The sequence below is a fragment of the Limanda limanda genome, chromosome 22 (genome assembly GCF_963576545.1).
Source record: "Limanda limanda chromosome 22, fLimLim1.1, whole genome shotgun sequence".
Taxonomy (NCBI): domain Eukaryota; kingdom Metazoa; phylum Chordata; class Actinopteri; order Pleuronectiformes; family Pleuronectidae; genus Limanda; species Limanda limanda.
Window position 1 is genome coordinate 879,775 of NC_083657.1, and position 16,810 is coordinate 896,584.

The window sequence follows — 16,810 nt, forward strand, 5'->3', positions numbered from 1 at the left end:
TCAGAGTGATCTAGAAACTCTGGATCTGTGCTCAGTGAACACACGACCACGTGAGCTTATATTTAGGATTTCTGGATTAAAGCCCCCCCCCGCTTCACTTTTGTCGTATCTGCAGCTCACCCCTCCCAGAGCGGTCTGTTACCATGGAAACCACGGCTGCTCCCCGTCTCTTCCTGCTTCGTTTCCTTTGAAGACGTTTTCGTGACCTACATCACCTGATCTCACTCCCCGTTAACTTCTCCGTCTGTGGGTTCATGAACCAGTGCGCCACCTACTGGAACACATGCACATTCCTATAGTTTATATAGTTAGAATGTAATATCCATCCTACTAATACAACTTATATTTTTTGTGGTTTGAGGCCAAAGCAATATTAAGACTTTTACTTAAAATGCGTCGTCAGGGAAACTGCAGCACAAAGTATCGGCTACTTTCCGACAATTTACCAACAAGGCGATCAATACAGGATGTTACACCCACTTCCTGCAGCTATGACATCATCATGACGTCATTTATACCACATGACGAACGATTGGTTGATGTTGATAAAATGTAGATTCCGTCTCTTATCTTGTTTGTTGCAAATAAAGAAGTGTTCAATTATTCATTACTTCACAGTCCTGTCTATGTTCCTATAGGACGCAGAGAATGTTTAACTTTGCATGACGTCATTTTCTGACTTCTTCATGACATCACTGATCACATGACGTCATACGATGGGGAATAACGCATCAGCTTTAGATCTAGAGATTTTTTTCCATACGCTTGTTGTTGAGTTACTTTAATTAAACACATAGGACGAAAATAAACTGCTGCACAAGTTTGAGGTTTTACAAATTATATCCTCTGAGGTTTGTACGGCACTAGTGGTAGTTTGAGGAACTGCAGCTTATGACATAATAACTGTGTTAAGCCTGAGAGAAATTTGAGCTACAAGCCACTGAATCAAACCTCCGTACCTGCACATGTATCAGATATTCGATTGATTACACTGGAAAAAATATGGAAGTGTTATTTTTGTTTATCTGCTTTCACACCGAATCCTCATCCCTCTCTTCTCCACAGGATTCAGAGTCTCTCCTCTCTCTGAACTCTCGGAGTGATAAATGACCACAGACGTCCGTCACTCTTGGACCTGCCAATAAGAATGCGATGAAGTCACTGACCAGAGGCTCAAATAAGGGGCGTGTCTGAAATCATAGCCCCGCCCTTCTGCAGCGAAGAGATCAACAACTTAAAGCGTTGTTGACAGAAGTCGAGAAGTCTCAGAAAAACACGTAGATCTGAACCCAGATCTGTTGAATTCGCTGACGAGAAACGCTCTCGTGTCCGAACGTCTGGCGCCTCCCCCTGGCCACAGAGTGGAATAAGGGGCGTGTTCAGGGGTTCAGCCCTCGCAGATGGAGGCTCACCAACACTCGCCAGAGAGCAGCAGTGAGGAGTGCACCGTCCTGGAGGCTCCGCCCGGAAAAAACAACTGCCCACAACACGCAGGGAACGTATGTATATACAGTGAAAGTATATAAAGACCCTCAGTGACTGTGTATAAAGACCCTCAGTGACCGTGTGTGTGTCTTTGTGTTATTTGTCCCTCTCCAGGTGGCTGATCTGTACTGCTCGGCCTGTGATTGTGCGCTGTGTGATGACTGTGTGTGCGACCACGAGGAGCACCCCAGGGTGCCGCTGTGCGAGGCCCTGGAGCAGCATCGTGTCCGCCTGCAGGAGAAGCTGGGCTTCGTCCAGAACAGGTGATTCACACAACCACACAGTGCGTCTGTATGCTGCTGGTTCCCTGTTCAGTCCAATATTTATTTTATATATCCCAAATATTGCGATGTTAATGAGCTTATTGTCGTGTATTCGTTAGAGTAGAACATGTTGGAATGTGTTCAAAACATAATGATAGGCTTACGTTTATGATATCTGGACTCTCGGACATTCTCAGGGAGTCCTCCAGGTGTTTACTTTAGAAGTTGTCTCCCTTTCGAAATGATCCTTGACTTTGGGAATGACCTCTGACTAGCTAATGGATGGGTGTAGAAGGAATGTTCTTGACCAATGTGTCTTCATGTTCGGACACAAAAACTTGTCTTTCTTTAGTCAGAAATCCCATGGGGGACGGCATTTACCTGAAGTCATGGGCGGAACCAATCTCTCTATATATACTGTGTGTAAGACCCCTGCAAGTCAGACTTTCACTATTGGCTTGTGATGTCTCCGGGTGTACCATGGTATCCGTCCTGACCTGTGAAACTTCTGTATAATAAACATTATTATACTTGTAAGTACTGGGTCCGCGTTGCTTTCCTTCACCATCAACTTCAACAACCACATCAACCTCTCGGCCGACCAGAATATACTTCACTATTTAATTTTGGACTTATATACATTTACATTTAATTCCCATACACGAGACCTACTGGATATCTATACTGGGCACACGTGAGCATTTACTGTGGTGAACAGATAATTCACAGAAGCGAACCTGGTGTGTTGAAAAGAATCTATAAAACACACCTTGGCCTCACCATGAATTCTCACTTCCCTCTGCATGTTCCAGACTCCCTCAGATATCAGACGCCCTGTCCTTTGTGAAGGAGATCCTGCAGCAGCTGAGCAGTCAGAGAGCTTCCATCGAGGAGGACATCCAGTCCAGCTTCGAGGACCTGCACAAGCAGCTGGACGTCCGGAAGAGTGTCTTGCTCATGGAGCTGGAGGTCACGTACGGACTCAAACAGAAGGTGCCAACATGTCCACCAAGTGTTTGGGGGTTCAAAACTAAACTGTGGTTGACAAGGCAGTGCAAAAACCTTTCTAATTGAAATACTGTCTCTGTGGCCAGGTCCTCCAGGCCCAGGTAGACAACCTGGTCCGGGGAGAGGGGGACATCAGTGCCATCTGCACCCAGACGGAGGAGGCTCTGGCCGGGGAGGCATGTGTGGCGAACCTGCAGGCAGAGCGGGAGCTCGGGGAGAGGTTGGCCGGGCTCGCCGGTCTGGGGATGCCGTGTCAGCCGGAGGAGAACGACCAGTTGGATCTGGTGCTGGAGACCGACGTGCTGAGGAAGTCGATACACAACCTGGGGACAATCGTCACCACCAGGTGAGACGGATGCAGAAAATATCTGCATTACAAACACTTAGGTTATTATCTATCAACAATTTTACACTTTCTCATGAATCTTCCTCTTCTTCCTTAGTGCGGTGGCAAGCCAGAGTGAGGCAATGGGCGCCGGCCTGGAGCAGTGCATTGTGGGACATCCTTCCTCGGTTACCATCGTAACAAGGGACAAGTCAGGGGGAGCCTGCAAGAGTGGAAACGCCATCCTGTCAGCTGAGGTTCATTAAACATCCCTCAGTCAAATCAAATGTCTGGACTTCCTCACAAAACATCTAAAAACATATGAATGTGTTGATGCAGGTTTTCACCCCAGATGGCAGCATCGTGGACGGGGAAATTATGGACCACAAGAATGGAACTTATGAGTTTGTGTACACAGTCCCGAAGGAGGGCAACTTCTCTCTGGCTCTTCGTCTGTACGACCAGCACATTAAAGGAAGTCCCTTCAAACTGACCGTCAGCAGGACCTTGGAGGTCGACGTAGAGGTCAGTGTGTGTGTGTCTTAAAAAAGGTGAACATCAGCTTTCCACTTGTACGACATGACTCATATTCCAGGCTTTTGTAGTTAATTCAGGTCTTGTGTTCGGTCTTAAGTCTTTCATGACCCCAGCTCTTCAAATTCAAGCCAGGTTCCTTCTAGAGCGTTTACAGTATCACCTATTGGCAATTATGTCTTAATACATTTTTTTATTTGCATTGTTCTCCTGCTCCACATGTTGCAAGAAAATTGATTAATCCCCTGAAATGAACTTGTCTTCTCCAACCGTTGCAGTCTCTCCAGGTGTCTCCTTCCACCACCACAGCAACCAGCTCCGCCGCCAACGCCACCCCGTCTACAGGCTCCTCTGATGGGACCAAGAGAAGAGGGAAATCCCCCGGGCAGAAGAAGAAGGGCTCAAAAAGGGCCAGCAGTGCCCTGGGAACCCCAAGACGCAAAACTCAGAACCCCATCGAGGATGACCTCATCTTCAGGATCGGTGAGACAATCGTCTGGTCTGAAGAATAGATCCGAGCACTTGTACATGAGAAAACAGCTTATATCGTGCTAACTTTATAGAACAATACAAAAAGGTCAAACCTGAAAAATGACCTGTGTGACCAGTGGGCGTTTTAAACAGGACGTCAAGGCCTGGAGGGAATTAAAGCCTCAGCAGTTCGACCATGAGTATTACTTCACATCAGTTTCATTGCTTCTTCTCTTCAGGAACAAAGGGGAGGAACAAGGGAGAGTTCACCAACCTTCAAGGAGTGGCCACCTCCTCCACCGGCAGGATACTGATCGCCGACAGCAACAATCAGTGTGTCCAGGTAAATTACAATATGTCCAGGGTTCACATCTTCTCCCTGAGGGCTCAGCCTGGAGATTATCGTTTAGGTTGAAGTTAGGCAAAGGTGTTGTGTCCATGAGGGTCCTCACAAGTGTGTCCCTACTCCAGATGTTCTCCAACGAGGGGGAATTCAAGAGTCGTTTTGGGATGAGGGGACGGTCACCAGGGCAACTGCAGCGCCCCACAGGCGTGGCCGTGCACCCCACTGGTGACATCATTATTGCCGACTATGACAACAAGTGGGTCAGCATCTTTTCCTGCGAGGGCAAGTTCAAGGTATGTGTGTAGAAGAAGGAGTAATAAGTGTCATCTGTATTTTATCCTTATCTTTGTTCACACTAGCATGTTATAGATTTTGTTGAATGGTTCCTCGTCCTCTTTCTGTTTGCTCACCGCCAGGCGAAGCTTGGCTCGGGCAGACTCATGGGGCCAAAGGGCGTGTCTGTGGACCAGAATGGTCATGTGATCGTGGTTGACAACAAGGCGTGCACTGTCTTCATCTTCCAGTTGACGGGCAAGCTCATCACCAAGTTTGGTAGTCGAGGCAACGGTGACAAGCAGTTTGCAGGTAGTGATTTTTCAGGGATACATACAAAAAACAGTGGGAATAATTCAAGTGTCTGCTGAAGTGATGAAAGTGACTGAAGTGGAATTACTGAAAGACAATCTGCTGCCTCTCTTCTCCCTTCCTGAAGGTCCACACTTTGCAGCAGTGAACAAGAACAATGAAATCATTGTAACCGACTTCCACAACCACTCAGTCAAGGTAGTGACTAAACATTGCAGATTTTAGTTTTGCTCTCACAGAACACATACATATGGATTCTGATAGTCCTTGTCTTTCTCTGGCCCGGTCAGGTTTTCACCCCTGAGGGAGAGCTGGTGTTGAAATTTGGCTCAAATGGTGAAGGGAATGGCCAGTTCAACGCTCCCACTGGTGTAGCTGTGGATGTTAATGGGAACATCATTGTAGCGGACTGGGGCAACAGCAGAATACAGGTAGCACAGAGCTGCACATTGCTTGACAATATTTAAGGGTAAGAAGAAGAACTATTGTAATCATTTTCTCTATCTGCTCTGACATTTGCAGGTGTTTGACGGCAGTGGTTCCTTCCTCTCCTACATCAACACATCGGCCGACCCTCTGTACGGACCCCAAGGTCTGGCTCTCACCTCAGACGGACATGTGGTCGTGGCCGACTCCGGCAACCACTGCTTCAAAGTCTACCGCTACCTACAATGATGACAAGAGAGGCGAAGGCAGGAGATGGTCGGGAGGAGCAGCTGTAGAAGACGAGAGATTCCACCCACGATGTCAAACTCCAGGAATTATTGCATGAACCTCTTTTGCTGAACGAAACGGAAGGAAGGAGGGATTGGTAGAGACCAGGAGAAACAGAGGAAGAGGATTAGCCGAGCCATCACAACATCACAAGAGTCCAACAGAAATAAAAGCAAGTATTGGATCCTTTTGATGAAGTGATCAGAAAAATGGAGATGTGGAATGCAGGGACCGGATCTGATCTTTGAACTACACCCCTTTAAAAGTCTAAAGAGTGTGACGTGGCAGATGAAGAGGAAGATAAAAATGTTCTGCCTTATGCAAATTTGAGAGACATCACTGAATGGGATGCATGAGGGCTGCAAGGCATGAGGAGTCAAAACTGTGATGCAAAGACGGATTAATGATGTCAGAGGACGACTGAATCAATAAAGACTTTTCAACAGTGGAGGATAAAAACCTTAAGGATGGAAAAAGGGATCGCAAATGTATCCGAGGCATGAATGACCGAAGGATGTGGATTTATAGAGAACAGGAAGGAAAACCGACCGTTTTCTCTTGTTTGACTTTCTCCTATTGTAACTACAAGTTCAAATAATGGCCAGTGGATTAGAAGGGGTCTATGTCTTGGTTTGGCTTTCAGTCATTGGTTACTCCACATCATATACTTCACCTACATCATTTGTAAAGTTATTTGCATTTGTACATCAATGACATCAACTCTAACATTTTAAGGCTAATTTGACCAAATACCAACTAACTCTTCAGGCTACATCCACATGACTACGTTTTAGTCTTACAACTTAGCATTGTTGCTATGGCTACGTCTGTAGTTTTCGTGAGCCTAAAACGTAGAAGATTGTAAAAGCTGATGGTCTCGATTTAGGTTGAAAACTCTGGGGTTGTGTTTTAGTCTGGACGAACAGAAACTAAGACGTTTGTAAATGATGACTCAGACGCCCACGTTCATTTCCTGATTGGTTCTTATCAGTCACATGACTACTAAGCGTCGCTAACACTTCCTGTCAGTTACAGTTCCACCTTGTCGTCCCTGCTCTGACTCTTCACCATCACTTCTCCTTCAGAGGAGTTTCTGTTACTAAGCAACCAACTGCAGAGGAGACAATCTACTTCCTGTTTACACCACATGACCGCTGTATGTGAACGGTCATGTGACGTGTTTTCAGGTGGTCAGAGATTATTTCCCCAGTGGAGCTAAAACTAGGAAGGAAAACCTTTTGTTTAAACATGTTTTTGAAACTAAATGTATTAGTATGGATGCAGCCCTGGAGCTCGTTAGGACACATTTGATTAAATCTGTGAAATTCCCAGGTTAATTGGTCGAAGGGCAACCAGAAGAATGTCCTTTGACTTTCACTGTATTATAGAATTAAAATATTCTCCCTCTGAGATAGTCATGAATACATCATCAGTAGACTAAGACATGGGCCCCTTTTAATCTGCTGTTCCTTGTTTGTACATTTGGATTGTCTGAATATGGAATGTTTCTTTTTTGCCATGTGCTAGAATTCTTTACAAGTCGTAGGCAACAGATTGATAATTAGAAATGATTGCTTGACTCTGACTTTGATTGTTTGAATGGGTTGATAGACACGCACCATTGTCTATCTTTGCTTGCTTTGAGTGTTATTATATTTTTCCTTAGAAATCTGTCACAAGGAAGAATGGAAAAAAATGATCTATAAATCTATCCTATATATTTGTGAGAACTCGTTTAAAAATATCATGTAAAATGTCAAAGTAATCGGCATATTCGGAATCAGTAAGAGTTTTACACACTCATTTCTGCTCGCTGGGGGAGAGAGAACCCCCCCCCCCCCCCCCCCATGACTCTAGAATGCATTAAGAATTGTGCTGTTGCCTGCTTGTACAATTCCACATGGTCCGTCATCTGCCATAAAAAATTCCCTGGTGTTCTAGAAGCATGCCTTTATGTGACTGTCCACATGGAACTTTACCGATTTTAAATATCAGCTCCCATTTTACCAACAGTTCACCGTCACCAAAGCCGATTTACAGTAATGTTAACTACAGCAAAGGACGACTGCAAAGCATTTACTCCTTACTTATGGAAAATGCTACATCATAATATTACAGAGCATTTATGTCAATTATTGAATCATCAAGAAAAGCATTTAGGTTACTCACAGCTTGACAGTTTGACCGACAACACTGGAAATACTGGAAAAACGGAGGAAAAGTGAAAAGTGACGAATGTCTTTGTTGAACTAACAGATGCTTGTGGTCAATTGTTTACATTATGATGTCTTTATTGAAGCAGCAGATAAGACAAAAAGAATAATCAATAATGTGAATACTCTTTGTTCACAAAAGATCCGAGGCATTTGTATTGATTTGTTTATTGTTCATCTTTTTAGGTATTTTAATCTTTCTATCTTACCATCTGATTGTGTTTCACCATGTGCATTGAAGTTCTTAAGTGCCCATTATATATTTTGCTTTTATACATATTTAATCTGTTATGTTGAATCATATATGATTGTTGGCATTTGCTCCTTTTTTCTTGTTGTTGTCTGTGGACAAATCAGTGTTAAAAGTTTTAATTCTATTTTTTGTCAAAAGGAAGTTGTCATGTTGCAGAGGGAAAGCACTCGAGCTATCCAGTTAGAAAAAGCAGCTCGTTAGCATAGCATTTCTTAGCAAAACCAGTGAACTTTCTTAGCACAAAGCTAATAAGTTGCGGTGGCTAACAATATATTTCATTGACCAAATTAAAAAACACAGAGCTGCTGTTATTGCTGATGAGGTCACGAGGTTCATTTTCTAAGAAAGTATGCAACTAGCTACAAGCTAACGTGTAACGCTGAATGCTAACAAGGCTCGTACTCAGTGTCTCAGCTAACTTAAACAAAATGGCTTAGAAACTGTGACGTCTGCATATTTAAAAATTGTCATTACATTGAATCACTTAATTTAAGGGCACAAAGTCTTTTTTTGCTCAACAGATTTTTGATTTTCGAAACCCGACCATGTTTTTTTTTATGGTAATCTGGGTTTTGCTGGATATTCAGCCGTAGAAATATCTGAATGTTGTTTGAAAATTTATAAAATGCCACAAGTAACTCGGATTAAAAATAAAAAAGGATCACATAAATTGCTAATTTGCAGATTACTCGTCCATTTGAGGGAAAATGTTCAAGAAACAATCAATACAGCAAAACATGTAATTTATCATTAGAAGTGTTGAAGTGTGACTTATGTGTGTCATTGTCGGTTTGGACCATGACATGAAAAACATTGTACACCAGTTTGACTTTTCTCCTCGAACGGATGTGTAGTATTGTAGAAAGCAGCTGGTTCAGTTTGTTTCAGCCTCACTTGCCTGCTCTTCCTCTCTCTGTATTTACTCTCTGTCATGTCTGATCTCCTCAATATTCACAAACACTCAACATGGAAATAAAGCGTCACTTCCTTAACGAGAGCCCATCATTGAGGTTTGTGGACGTTTGACGTATGATTGTGTATGTGTTGACAAGCTGCCCAAGTTCGCCACATTCAAATGGGAATGAGTGAAGAAGACCAGGGTTAATCACATGATCATTACTGGTTTTCCAACATGCAAAAAAGGCAAAGTGATGTTTATTTTCCACACGTACACGAGAACCATTTATATCATCAAGGTGTATCTGGACAGGACAGCTGTGTCTGACAGTGTGATGCAGGTAAAGGAAATAAATCACAAGGAAATACGAATCATCAGGTTTGCATCTTTTATATTTAATACATTACAACTACTCTTAATATAGTATGTGAATAACTTTACTCAGTAGTGAAACTGGTCTTATTTACCAAAGATTGAGTTGTGTGTTAATGTTGAGTTGTTGTAGAAGTGTGATTACAGATTTTCATACACATATTATTTATTATTATTTATATCTAACAAATGCGTTTGTTCTAATCTGCTGGATTCAGTCTGAAGTGATCACACTGGATTGGATTCAATGTTTTTTATGTAGTAACATCAGAGCCTGTATATAAAGATTTACTTCCTCCCACTTTCAAGAAATACAAATAGCAGTAAATAGTAATAAATATCTTCAGAACGAAACATTGCTGTTTCACACCAACAAGGCAGAATGGATCGGGGGGAGGGGTCCCGCTGATGCAAGCGCTCAAACAATCACGAGTCAGTAACACAACTCCAGATTTTCGAGACACAAAACAATTTAACTTCACTGTCAAGGGATTGAGAAAATGTTCATATAAAATATTTGAACATGAGCTACAACATTGTAAAATTAACTGTTTTCAGGTCGGCGGTGAATCACAGTGTCAAAGCTCATTTGCTGATTTCAACAGAAACAAAAAAAACTTTAGGAGCAAACGCTTATTCAACAAAATAATGATTTCTGTATTTTGCTGATTTTTTATTATGCTCATGATTTGTGTAAACGTGTGTAACGTCCCATCCTCTTTTTCTTGTCTTCCTTCACAGGCCATGACTGTCATCTCCTCCTCCAACTCCTCCCTACATCCTCCCAACACTATTTCTCTATGTGCCAACACAGGCAATGTCACATTTATATGCTTCACCTCCGCCAACATCCTCCTCCTCCTCCCTCTCTACATCCTGGTTCTCTACACGGGGGTCCAGCAATGGAGGGGTCAGCGCTCGGTTCAGGGGGGAAGATCAACAGGTCAATCTGACCTCTTCACCTACAACATGGTCGCCATGGAGCTTGTCGGTCTCTTCGGATTAGTCTTCTACAGTTATGGAATCAACGCAGACTCTAGTCCGATGCTGAGGTTGGGGACTCTAGCCTTCTGGTTCGTCTTCCCTGGACAGAGCTTATTCCACTGCCTGGTCTGTCTGGAGCACTACCTGGCTGTAGTTCACCCCATCACCTACTTGCGCCTGAAGGAAACCAAGATCAGATTAATTAGCATCGGGTGTGTTTGGCTGCTGTGCTCAATATGGATTGCTGTAAAAGCCATTTGCTGCCAACATGCTCCAACCATCTGGTTTCTCTGCATCCTGGGCTTTTCCATAATCTTGGCGTTATTCTGCAATCTTTCTGTTCTCCACGTTCTGATTCGCCCCAGGCCTGGGGAGGTGGGTGGAGGCAGGGATGGGGTTGACCAATCAAAGCAGAGAGCTTTCCGGATCATCATGGCTGTATTTGGAGCACTGTTGTCCAGATTTGTTGGATTTGTCATGTCGTTCAGCTTGACAAATATGGTGTTGCTGCGTAGAGATTTGTGTGTGTTGCTGTTTTCTGGAATCTGGTTGACTCTGCCCAGCAGTCTGGTTCTGCCTCTGCTGTTCCTGCACAGGGCCGGGAAGCTAGCATGTTGTAGGCAGAGCCGATAATAAGATTAGCTAACTTTAGGTTTGACAGATATTTTATCGAAGTTTGAAGTAGTTGTTTCTGTCTCGACAGATATGACTTCCATCTACTTCAACAGGCAGATTGTTAATTAAAGGATTTATCTGAAGGTTTTAGGCCACTTTCAATTGTGGTTGCTAGGTGGTTGCTAGGGTGTTAAAAGTGGTTGCTAGGTGGTTGCCAAGGTGTTCCAAGTGGGTGGTTTCCATGTTGTTTACATTAAATTTGTTTGAAAATCAAAGAACAGTCATATAATTCAGTTTAAAGCTCAATAAATGTATTTAATAATTCTGTATCTTTAAACATCCTGATAGCGCCAACACACAAAGCTTTGTATCTGATCACACTTGAGTAAAAGTACAAACGAAGTAAAGTAATGTTACAAAATAGTTTAGATTTTGGGCTTTTCAAAGTTAGGATGAGAATTTTTGTGCTATTTTTGACACAATTTGTGAAAATCTGTGGATGGATCAGTAATAAAAAGTAATCATTGGGTGAACCTGTCTTTGGCTTTTTTTTCTCTCACCACAATGATACTGACACACAGCCAACGCCCTGAGGAAAGTGAGTGAAGACACTTCCTGAAATATGGACCTAATACTTGTTAGTATGATACTTTTTTATTTGTATTTGTCAGCAGTATAAGAACCTGAGCTTCCCACACTAGACACTGACAGACTGCAGAGGGCGCTCCGCAGCATCCTCATGATAACGGGGGTGTTGTTTCTGAGGTTTGCAAGTGGTTAATAAATAAGTTTGGAAGATTTACTGAACTGATATTATTTTTTCATAAATTTGTATTTCAGAGTCGACACAATCTGAGACACATGATGTTTCAAAATAAAAGCTCTGACATTCAGCTACATCCAAAGCATGAAGCAACAAAACAGTGAATGAGCTGATCTGGGTCAGTTTATCATGCTTATTATATCAAGTTGTTTTTATAACTTCAGAACAGTTCTTTAAACAGTGATTAGTTAAATCCTCTCTAGTGTCAGTTCATTACATTGGAAACATTGAAACCTTGTGATCGGACTTAGAAGCGACAATTTTCACAGTGAAATCACAAAGTGCATATTTAACACATTATCATAAACCTGTTGCAGCCCAGAGAAAACCCAGTGGACAGACAGATGCTTTGACTCAGACTGAGACTGAACTGTGGTTCGTCCACAGACGCTTCCCGACCGTGAATAAACAGCAGCCTTTGTTTGCAACTCATTTGAATCCTGTCAAACACATTCAGTTAATGATGATAAAATATATTTATACCACGAGACATTCAAATACTTAGAATACACTGATTTTAAATGTACAATTTGTTCAATCATCCCTCTGGAGTCACAACACAAAAACAAGATGTTACTTCACAGGATGTTATCGGAACATACTCATTAGTATCAGTTTGAAATACTACTTCAACAACAAATATATTTAAGTTATAATTTAGGTATGTCAAGGATTCTCAATGGGTTGCAATCTGCTACTTTACCACAAGGTGTCACTAAATCCCCAACACTGAATTTTGCCCTCAAATTCATAACTAAAATGACACACCCACAAATTCCACTCAAAATTATTCCAGATTTCGAATCGTGTTTACAGGATGTGAAAGATAAAACATTGTTGTTCACAGTGTAAAATCTTGAATCCATGTAGCCCCTGAACCAGAAGAAATATATCAAATTTAATCACAGTACAGGGACATCAGCCACCGATTGCTTTTATATTCAGTATCTTTATGAAAATACTTAAAAGCTCAGATGAAAAATGTCTGCAGAAGAGAAACACATCATGTTTCAAATCTGGATTTCTCCTGAAATAACAAACCACTTGTATATTTGCATTTAATCCAACAAGATGAAATGACATGAGACAAATATACTATAAATCAACTGATGAGATCAAATTTAAATGTGGATTATAAATCACCAAATGTTTATCAAACGTAGAGACGCATCGTATATATATATATGTGTGTGTAATTTACAGACATAAAGAGCTGTAGATATAGCAGCTATATATAATGTATGCATATACATTCCTCAGAAAATGATTATATTGATTGATATTCATTCACTGTGTTTTCCTGATCTGTTCGGTCATGTTCTATGGATTTCTCTGCTCGTTCTTGTAAACGTTTAATTGTGCTCATTAAAAGTTCATCAAATTTGTCATATTGTAGCCACACAGCTTGTCTGGTCTTCGTTTTGATTGATTTCAGCGTAGGTCGCTCATTTCTTGGACTAGATTCTTTTTCATTCACTGAGATCTTCTCAATCAGGTTTTTAATCAGGCCTTTGTTCTCTTCCAGTTGTTTTTCCAGTTGTTTTTTCGGTTTTAATTCCAGTTGTTTTACCAATTGTTTTACCAGTTGTTCTTCCAGTTCTTTCAGTTGTTCTTTCAGTTGTTCTTCCAGTTGTTCTTTCAGTTGTTCTTCCAGTTGTTCTTTCAGTTGTTCTTGCAGTCCTTTTATTGTTTCTTCAACTTGTTCTTCCAGTCCTTTCATGTTTTCTCTCTGTTCTTCTCGCAGTTTTTGCATTTGATTAATACAGTTTTTTATTTCTTCTTCAGCAATTTCGACCTTTTTCATTAGAACCTCTTGATCTTCTCCTGGTTCATCTCCACGGTCCGTCTTTGCAGAACCTTTTAAAAACACACCACAGTCAAATAAAACAGTCTTTACATCAAATGAATGGTCTTTATATACAGTCACTGATCATCTTTATATACAGTCAGGATACGTCAGGAATAACTAGAACTTACGATGTCTCAGTTTCATCACAGTAAACCCACAGACGACAGCAGCGACCATGAACAGACCCAAACCAACCCAGGAACCATAAGAACAACGAGAAGAGAAGGAACCGAAGAATTCGTCTGAAATCAGAAAACACACAAACACTTCATATCAAACCAGAGATGTTTCCACACATGAACTGTGTGAAATATAATCTGGACATTTCCTGGAGTTAGTGTTTCTCATGTGAAGCAGGAACACGTCAGGAACACATCAGGAGCATGTGAGGAACACGTCAGGAACATGTCAGGATCATGTGAGGAACATGTCAGGAACATATCAGGAGCATGTGAGGTGCATGTTAGGAGCATGACAGGAACATGTGAGGAACATGTCAGGAACATGTCAGGAAAAACTTCATGCACATGTGAGGAACACGTCAGGAACATGTGAAGAACATGTCAGAAAAAACGCCAGGAACATGTCAGAGCTTCAGTTCCTGTGTTTACATTCATGAATCATGTCTACCTGGAACATGTATGGTCGTCTCTCTGGTCTGGTTGATTCTCAGCTCTTGGACTCTGCAGGTGAAGTTGTTGCTCCTCCTCTTCTCCACAGTGACTCTGCTGCTGACCCTGTAGGCGCCGTCAGGACGTCTGAGGCTCTGAGTGGCTCCAGCAGAGATGAGACTTCCCTCAGCGTCCAGCCACAACATCTGCGGCTCTGGAAACCAGCCGTCAGACTCACACAGTAGAACCACGGCTCCTGTGACTCTGTCGGCCGCGGCTAACGTGACGCGAGGCGAGGACCCGGCGCCTGGTGATTCCAGAGAGAACACACGTTCACACCAACAAGACTTTAGACGTCACAGAGGAGAAAGAGATGTTATAGACTTTGGATCTGAGAAGGTACGAGTCCGATTAGAACAACAATCAGTGCTGTAATATTTGGGAGTTTATCGCGACATCATCATTAACCAATCATTGGTCATCATGTGTTTAAATGATGTCATGGTGAAATAGAATTAATACAATAATTCTTATCAAGACGCTTCAGAAAAAGTGAAGCCAAAGCCTCTCGATCGCCCCCTTGTGTCTGGCTGCAGTATAGATCATTAACCTCCTCCATGTAAGCAGATGGGACATGCGCCAAACTTAGACGTGATGTTTGTTCAAGTGTTTCTAATCAGTTTGGTTTGAATTAGTTATTTGATGATATAAAAACAGGCGGAGACGTGAGATGATTGACAGCTGAGACTGACTCCTGATTGGCCGAGCTTAGCAATAAACTTACCAACGAGAAGATCCACCCTGGATTCTCTTTTGGTTTCCAGAAAAAAGCATCTGTAAGTTCCGTTATCGGAGAGTTTCACCTGAGAGAGATTCAGTGAAACGTCTCCTAGCTTCAGTTTGTCGATGGACACTGAAGTTCGTCCTTTGTAAGACGGATGCTGGATGGACACGAGTTCCTCCCCCTCGTGTCTCACGTGGACATACCTGGGGTTCAGGTCCGATCTGGACCACTCCACTGTCATGGCAACAGCATCCACGGCCGGGTCCAGGTGACACGGTAAAGTGATGTCATCACCCCATGTCACCACTATAGGATCCGATGGACCAATCACAAGAGACTGATCTGGTATCAACAAAAATTGCGGAGATGACGTCATTATATACAGTCACTGATCATCTTTATATACAGTCACTGATTATCTTTATATACAGTCACTGATCATCTTTATATACAGTCACTGATCATCTTTATATACAGTCACTGATCATCTTTAGATACAGTCACTGATCATCTTTATATACAGCCACTGTGTTTATACATAGAGTTTACCTGTATATGAGCAGATCAGCAGAAAGACTGAAGCAGTGAAGAAAGTCAGTTGAGGTTTAAACAGAAACATGGTGAAGATCTGAAAATGAAAATAAGATTATTCAGTAACACGTGACCAAGAAACTTAACAATTCGATCAAATAAACTTGAATCAAGAACATTTCATAATTTATACTGTTGAAATGTTCAAGGTAATCATTTTTTGTGTTATTTCAGAACCATAAGTACATATTAGTCTACACAAAACAACTCAAGCAGGAAGTGAACAAGTTTAAACATTCAAACAGTTAACACAAGTTATTGTCCCCATCACATAAATAAATACATAAATACAAGTTTGAGTGTAAAATGAACAACTGACCTTTAAAACTTATAACTTATTTTATGTGTTTATTTTGATATTAATTAGTTAAGTTTTTATCACTCATTTCAAAGAAGAAATGTTCACAAAGGTCACGCACCTGTTGTATTAACGCTGCAGCTCAGAAGAGATCACCTGACAAACTGCTGGAACTAGAAGAGACACACAGAGGTACGAAAACAACAACACATTTATTCTTATTAGATTCAGATATTAAATTTACATACCCTGAACCAAACAATGCCATAGAAACTGTTCATTTCAATTTAATGTGGATTTTCAGTTGACGCTCACTTACCTGTTGGGTACGTTCAGACATTAGCTGAGTAAAGAGAATAGCAGCTGCATGGCCCAATAAAATAAAACAGTTTGTACTTTAACCTTCATTATATATGCAATGCAAGATCTTTTATTATATAAAATAAATCATCAACACTTTATTACTTTATTGTTACCAGGAACTCAAACCTTCACCAGTTAGACCTTTTTTAACGGATTCAACACCAGTGAAAACTACACAGGAAAAAAGACGAGAAACACAGATCATTCAATCAATCAATCAGGTAGGGAGGTAGGAAGGTGGTAAGTTAGGGAGGTAGGAAGGTAAAAGGGCAGGTAGGGAGGTTAGAGGGCAGGTAGGGAGGTAGAAAGGTTAGAGGGCAGGTAGGGAGGTAGAAAGGTTAGAGAGCAGGTAGGGAGGTAGGAAGGTTAGAGGGCAGGTAGGGAGGTAGAAAGGTTAGAGGGCAGGTAGGGAGTTAGGAAGGTGG

General features: G+C 41.9%; 2 protein-coding genes across 4 annotated transcripts; one reads left to right on the top strand and one right to left on the bottom strand.

Annotated features, from left to right (window-relative positions):
- Positions 1 to 1,400: 1,400 nt before the first annotated feature.
- trim2b (tripartite motif containing 2b) lies at positions 1,401 to 5,692 on the top strand. Of its 3 annotated transcripts, none has more exons than XM_061066293.1 (13): positions 1,401 to 1,499; positions 1,600 to 1,748; positions 2,561 to 2,741; positions 2,843 to 3,102; positions 3,200 to 3,338; positions 3,421 to 3,612; positions 3,894 to 4,098; positions 4,326 to 4,429; positions 4,558 to 4,725; positions 4,849 to 5,017; positions 5,145 to 5,215; positions 5,308 to 5,448; positions 5,540 to 5,692. In XM_061066293.1, exons 1-13 carry the CDS (start codon positions 1,401 to 1,403, stop codon positions 5,690 to 5,692), a joined length of 2,031 nt encoding a protein of 676 aa, XP_060922276.1. The 3 variants fall into 3 exon arrangements, with proteins under 3 accessions (XP_060922276.1, XP_060922278.1, XP_060922279.1); XM_061066295.1 differs by having other exon boundaries at positions 3,421 to 3,606; positions 3,903 to 4,098; XM_061066296.1 differs by having other exon boundaries at positions 3,421 to 3,594; positions 3,903 to 4,098.
- Positions 5,693 to 13,692: 8,000 nt separating this feature from the next.
- On the bottom strand, positions 13,693 to 15,509 carry LOC132996236 (butyrophilin subfamily 2 member A1-like). The gene is made up of 4 exons (XM_061066579.1): positions 15,134 to 15,509; positions 14,369 to 14,656; positions 13,934 to 13,980; positions 13,693 to 13,746 (listed from the first exon to the last, which is right to left on the bottom strand). Exons 1-4 carry the CDS (start codon positions 15,507 to 15,509, stop codon positions 13,693 to 13,695), a joined length of 765 nt encoding a protein of 254 aa, XP_060922562.1.
- Between the last annotated feature and the right edge of the window lie 1,301 nt (positions 15,510 to 16,810).

Bases quoted from the DNA above. Each gene is read 5' to 3' on its own strand.
- trim2b (XM_061066293.1), top strand. From the start codon at position 1,401: ATGGAGGCTCACCAACACTCGCCAGAGAGCAGCAGTGAGGAGTGCACC. The intron at 1,749-2,560 runs GTGATTCACACA...TGCATGTTCCAG, and splicing joins CTGGGCTTCGTCCAGAACAG to ACTCCCTCAGATATCAGACG. The intron at 5,216-5,307 runs GTAGTGACTAAA...TGGCCCGGTCAG, and splicing joins TCCACAACCACTCAGTCAAG to GTTTTCACCCCTGAGGGAGA.
- LOC132996236 (XM_061066579.1), bottom strand. From the start codon at position 15,509: ATGACGTCATCTCCGCAATTTTTGTTGATACCAGATCAGTCTCTTGTG. The intron at 14,657-15,133 runs GTAAGTTTATTG...TGGAATCACCAG, and splicing joins CAGGGTGGATCTTCTCGTTG to GCGCCGGGTCCTCGCCTCGC. The intron at 13,981-14,368 runs GTAGACATGATT...TTCTGATTTCAG, and splicing joins GACGACCATACATGTTCCAG to ACGAATTCTTCGGTTCCTTC.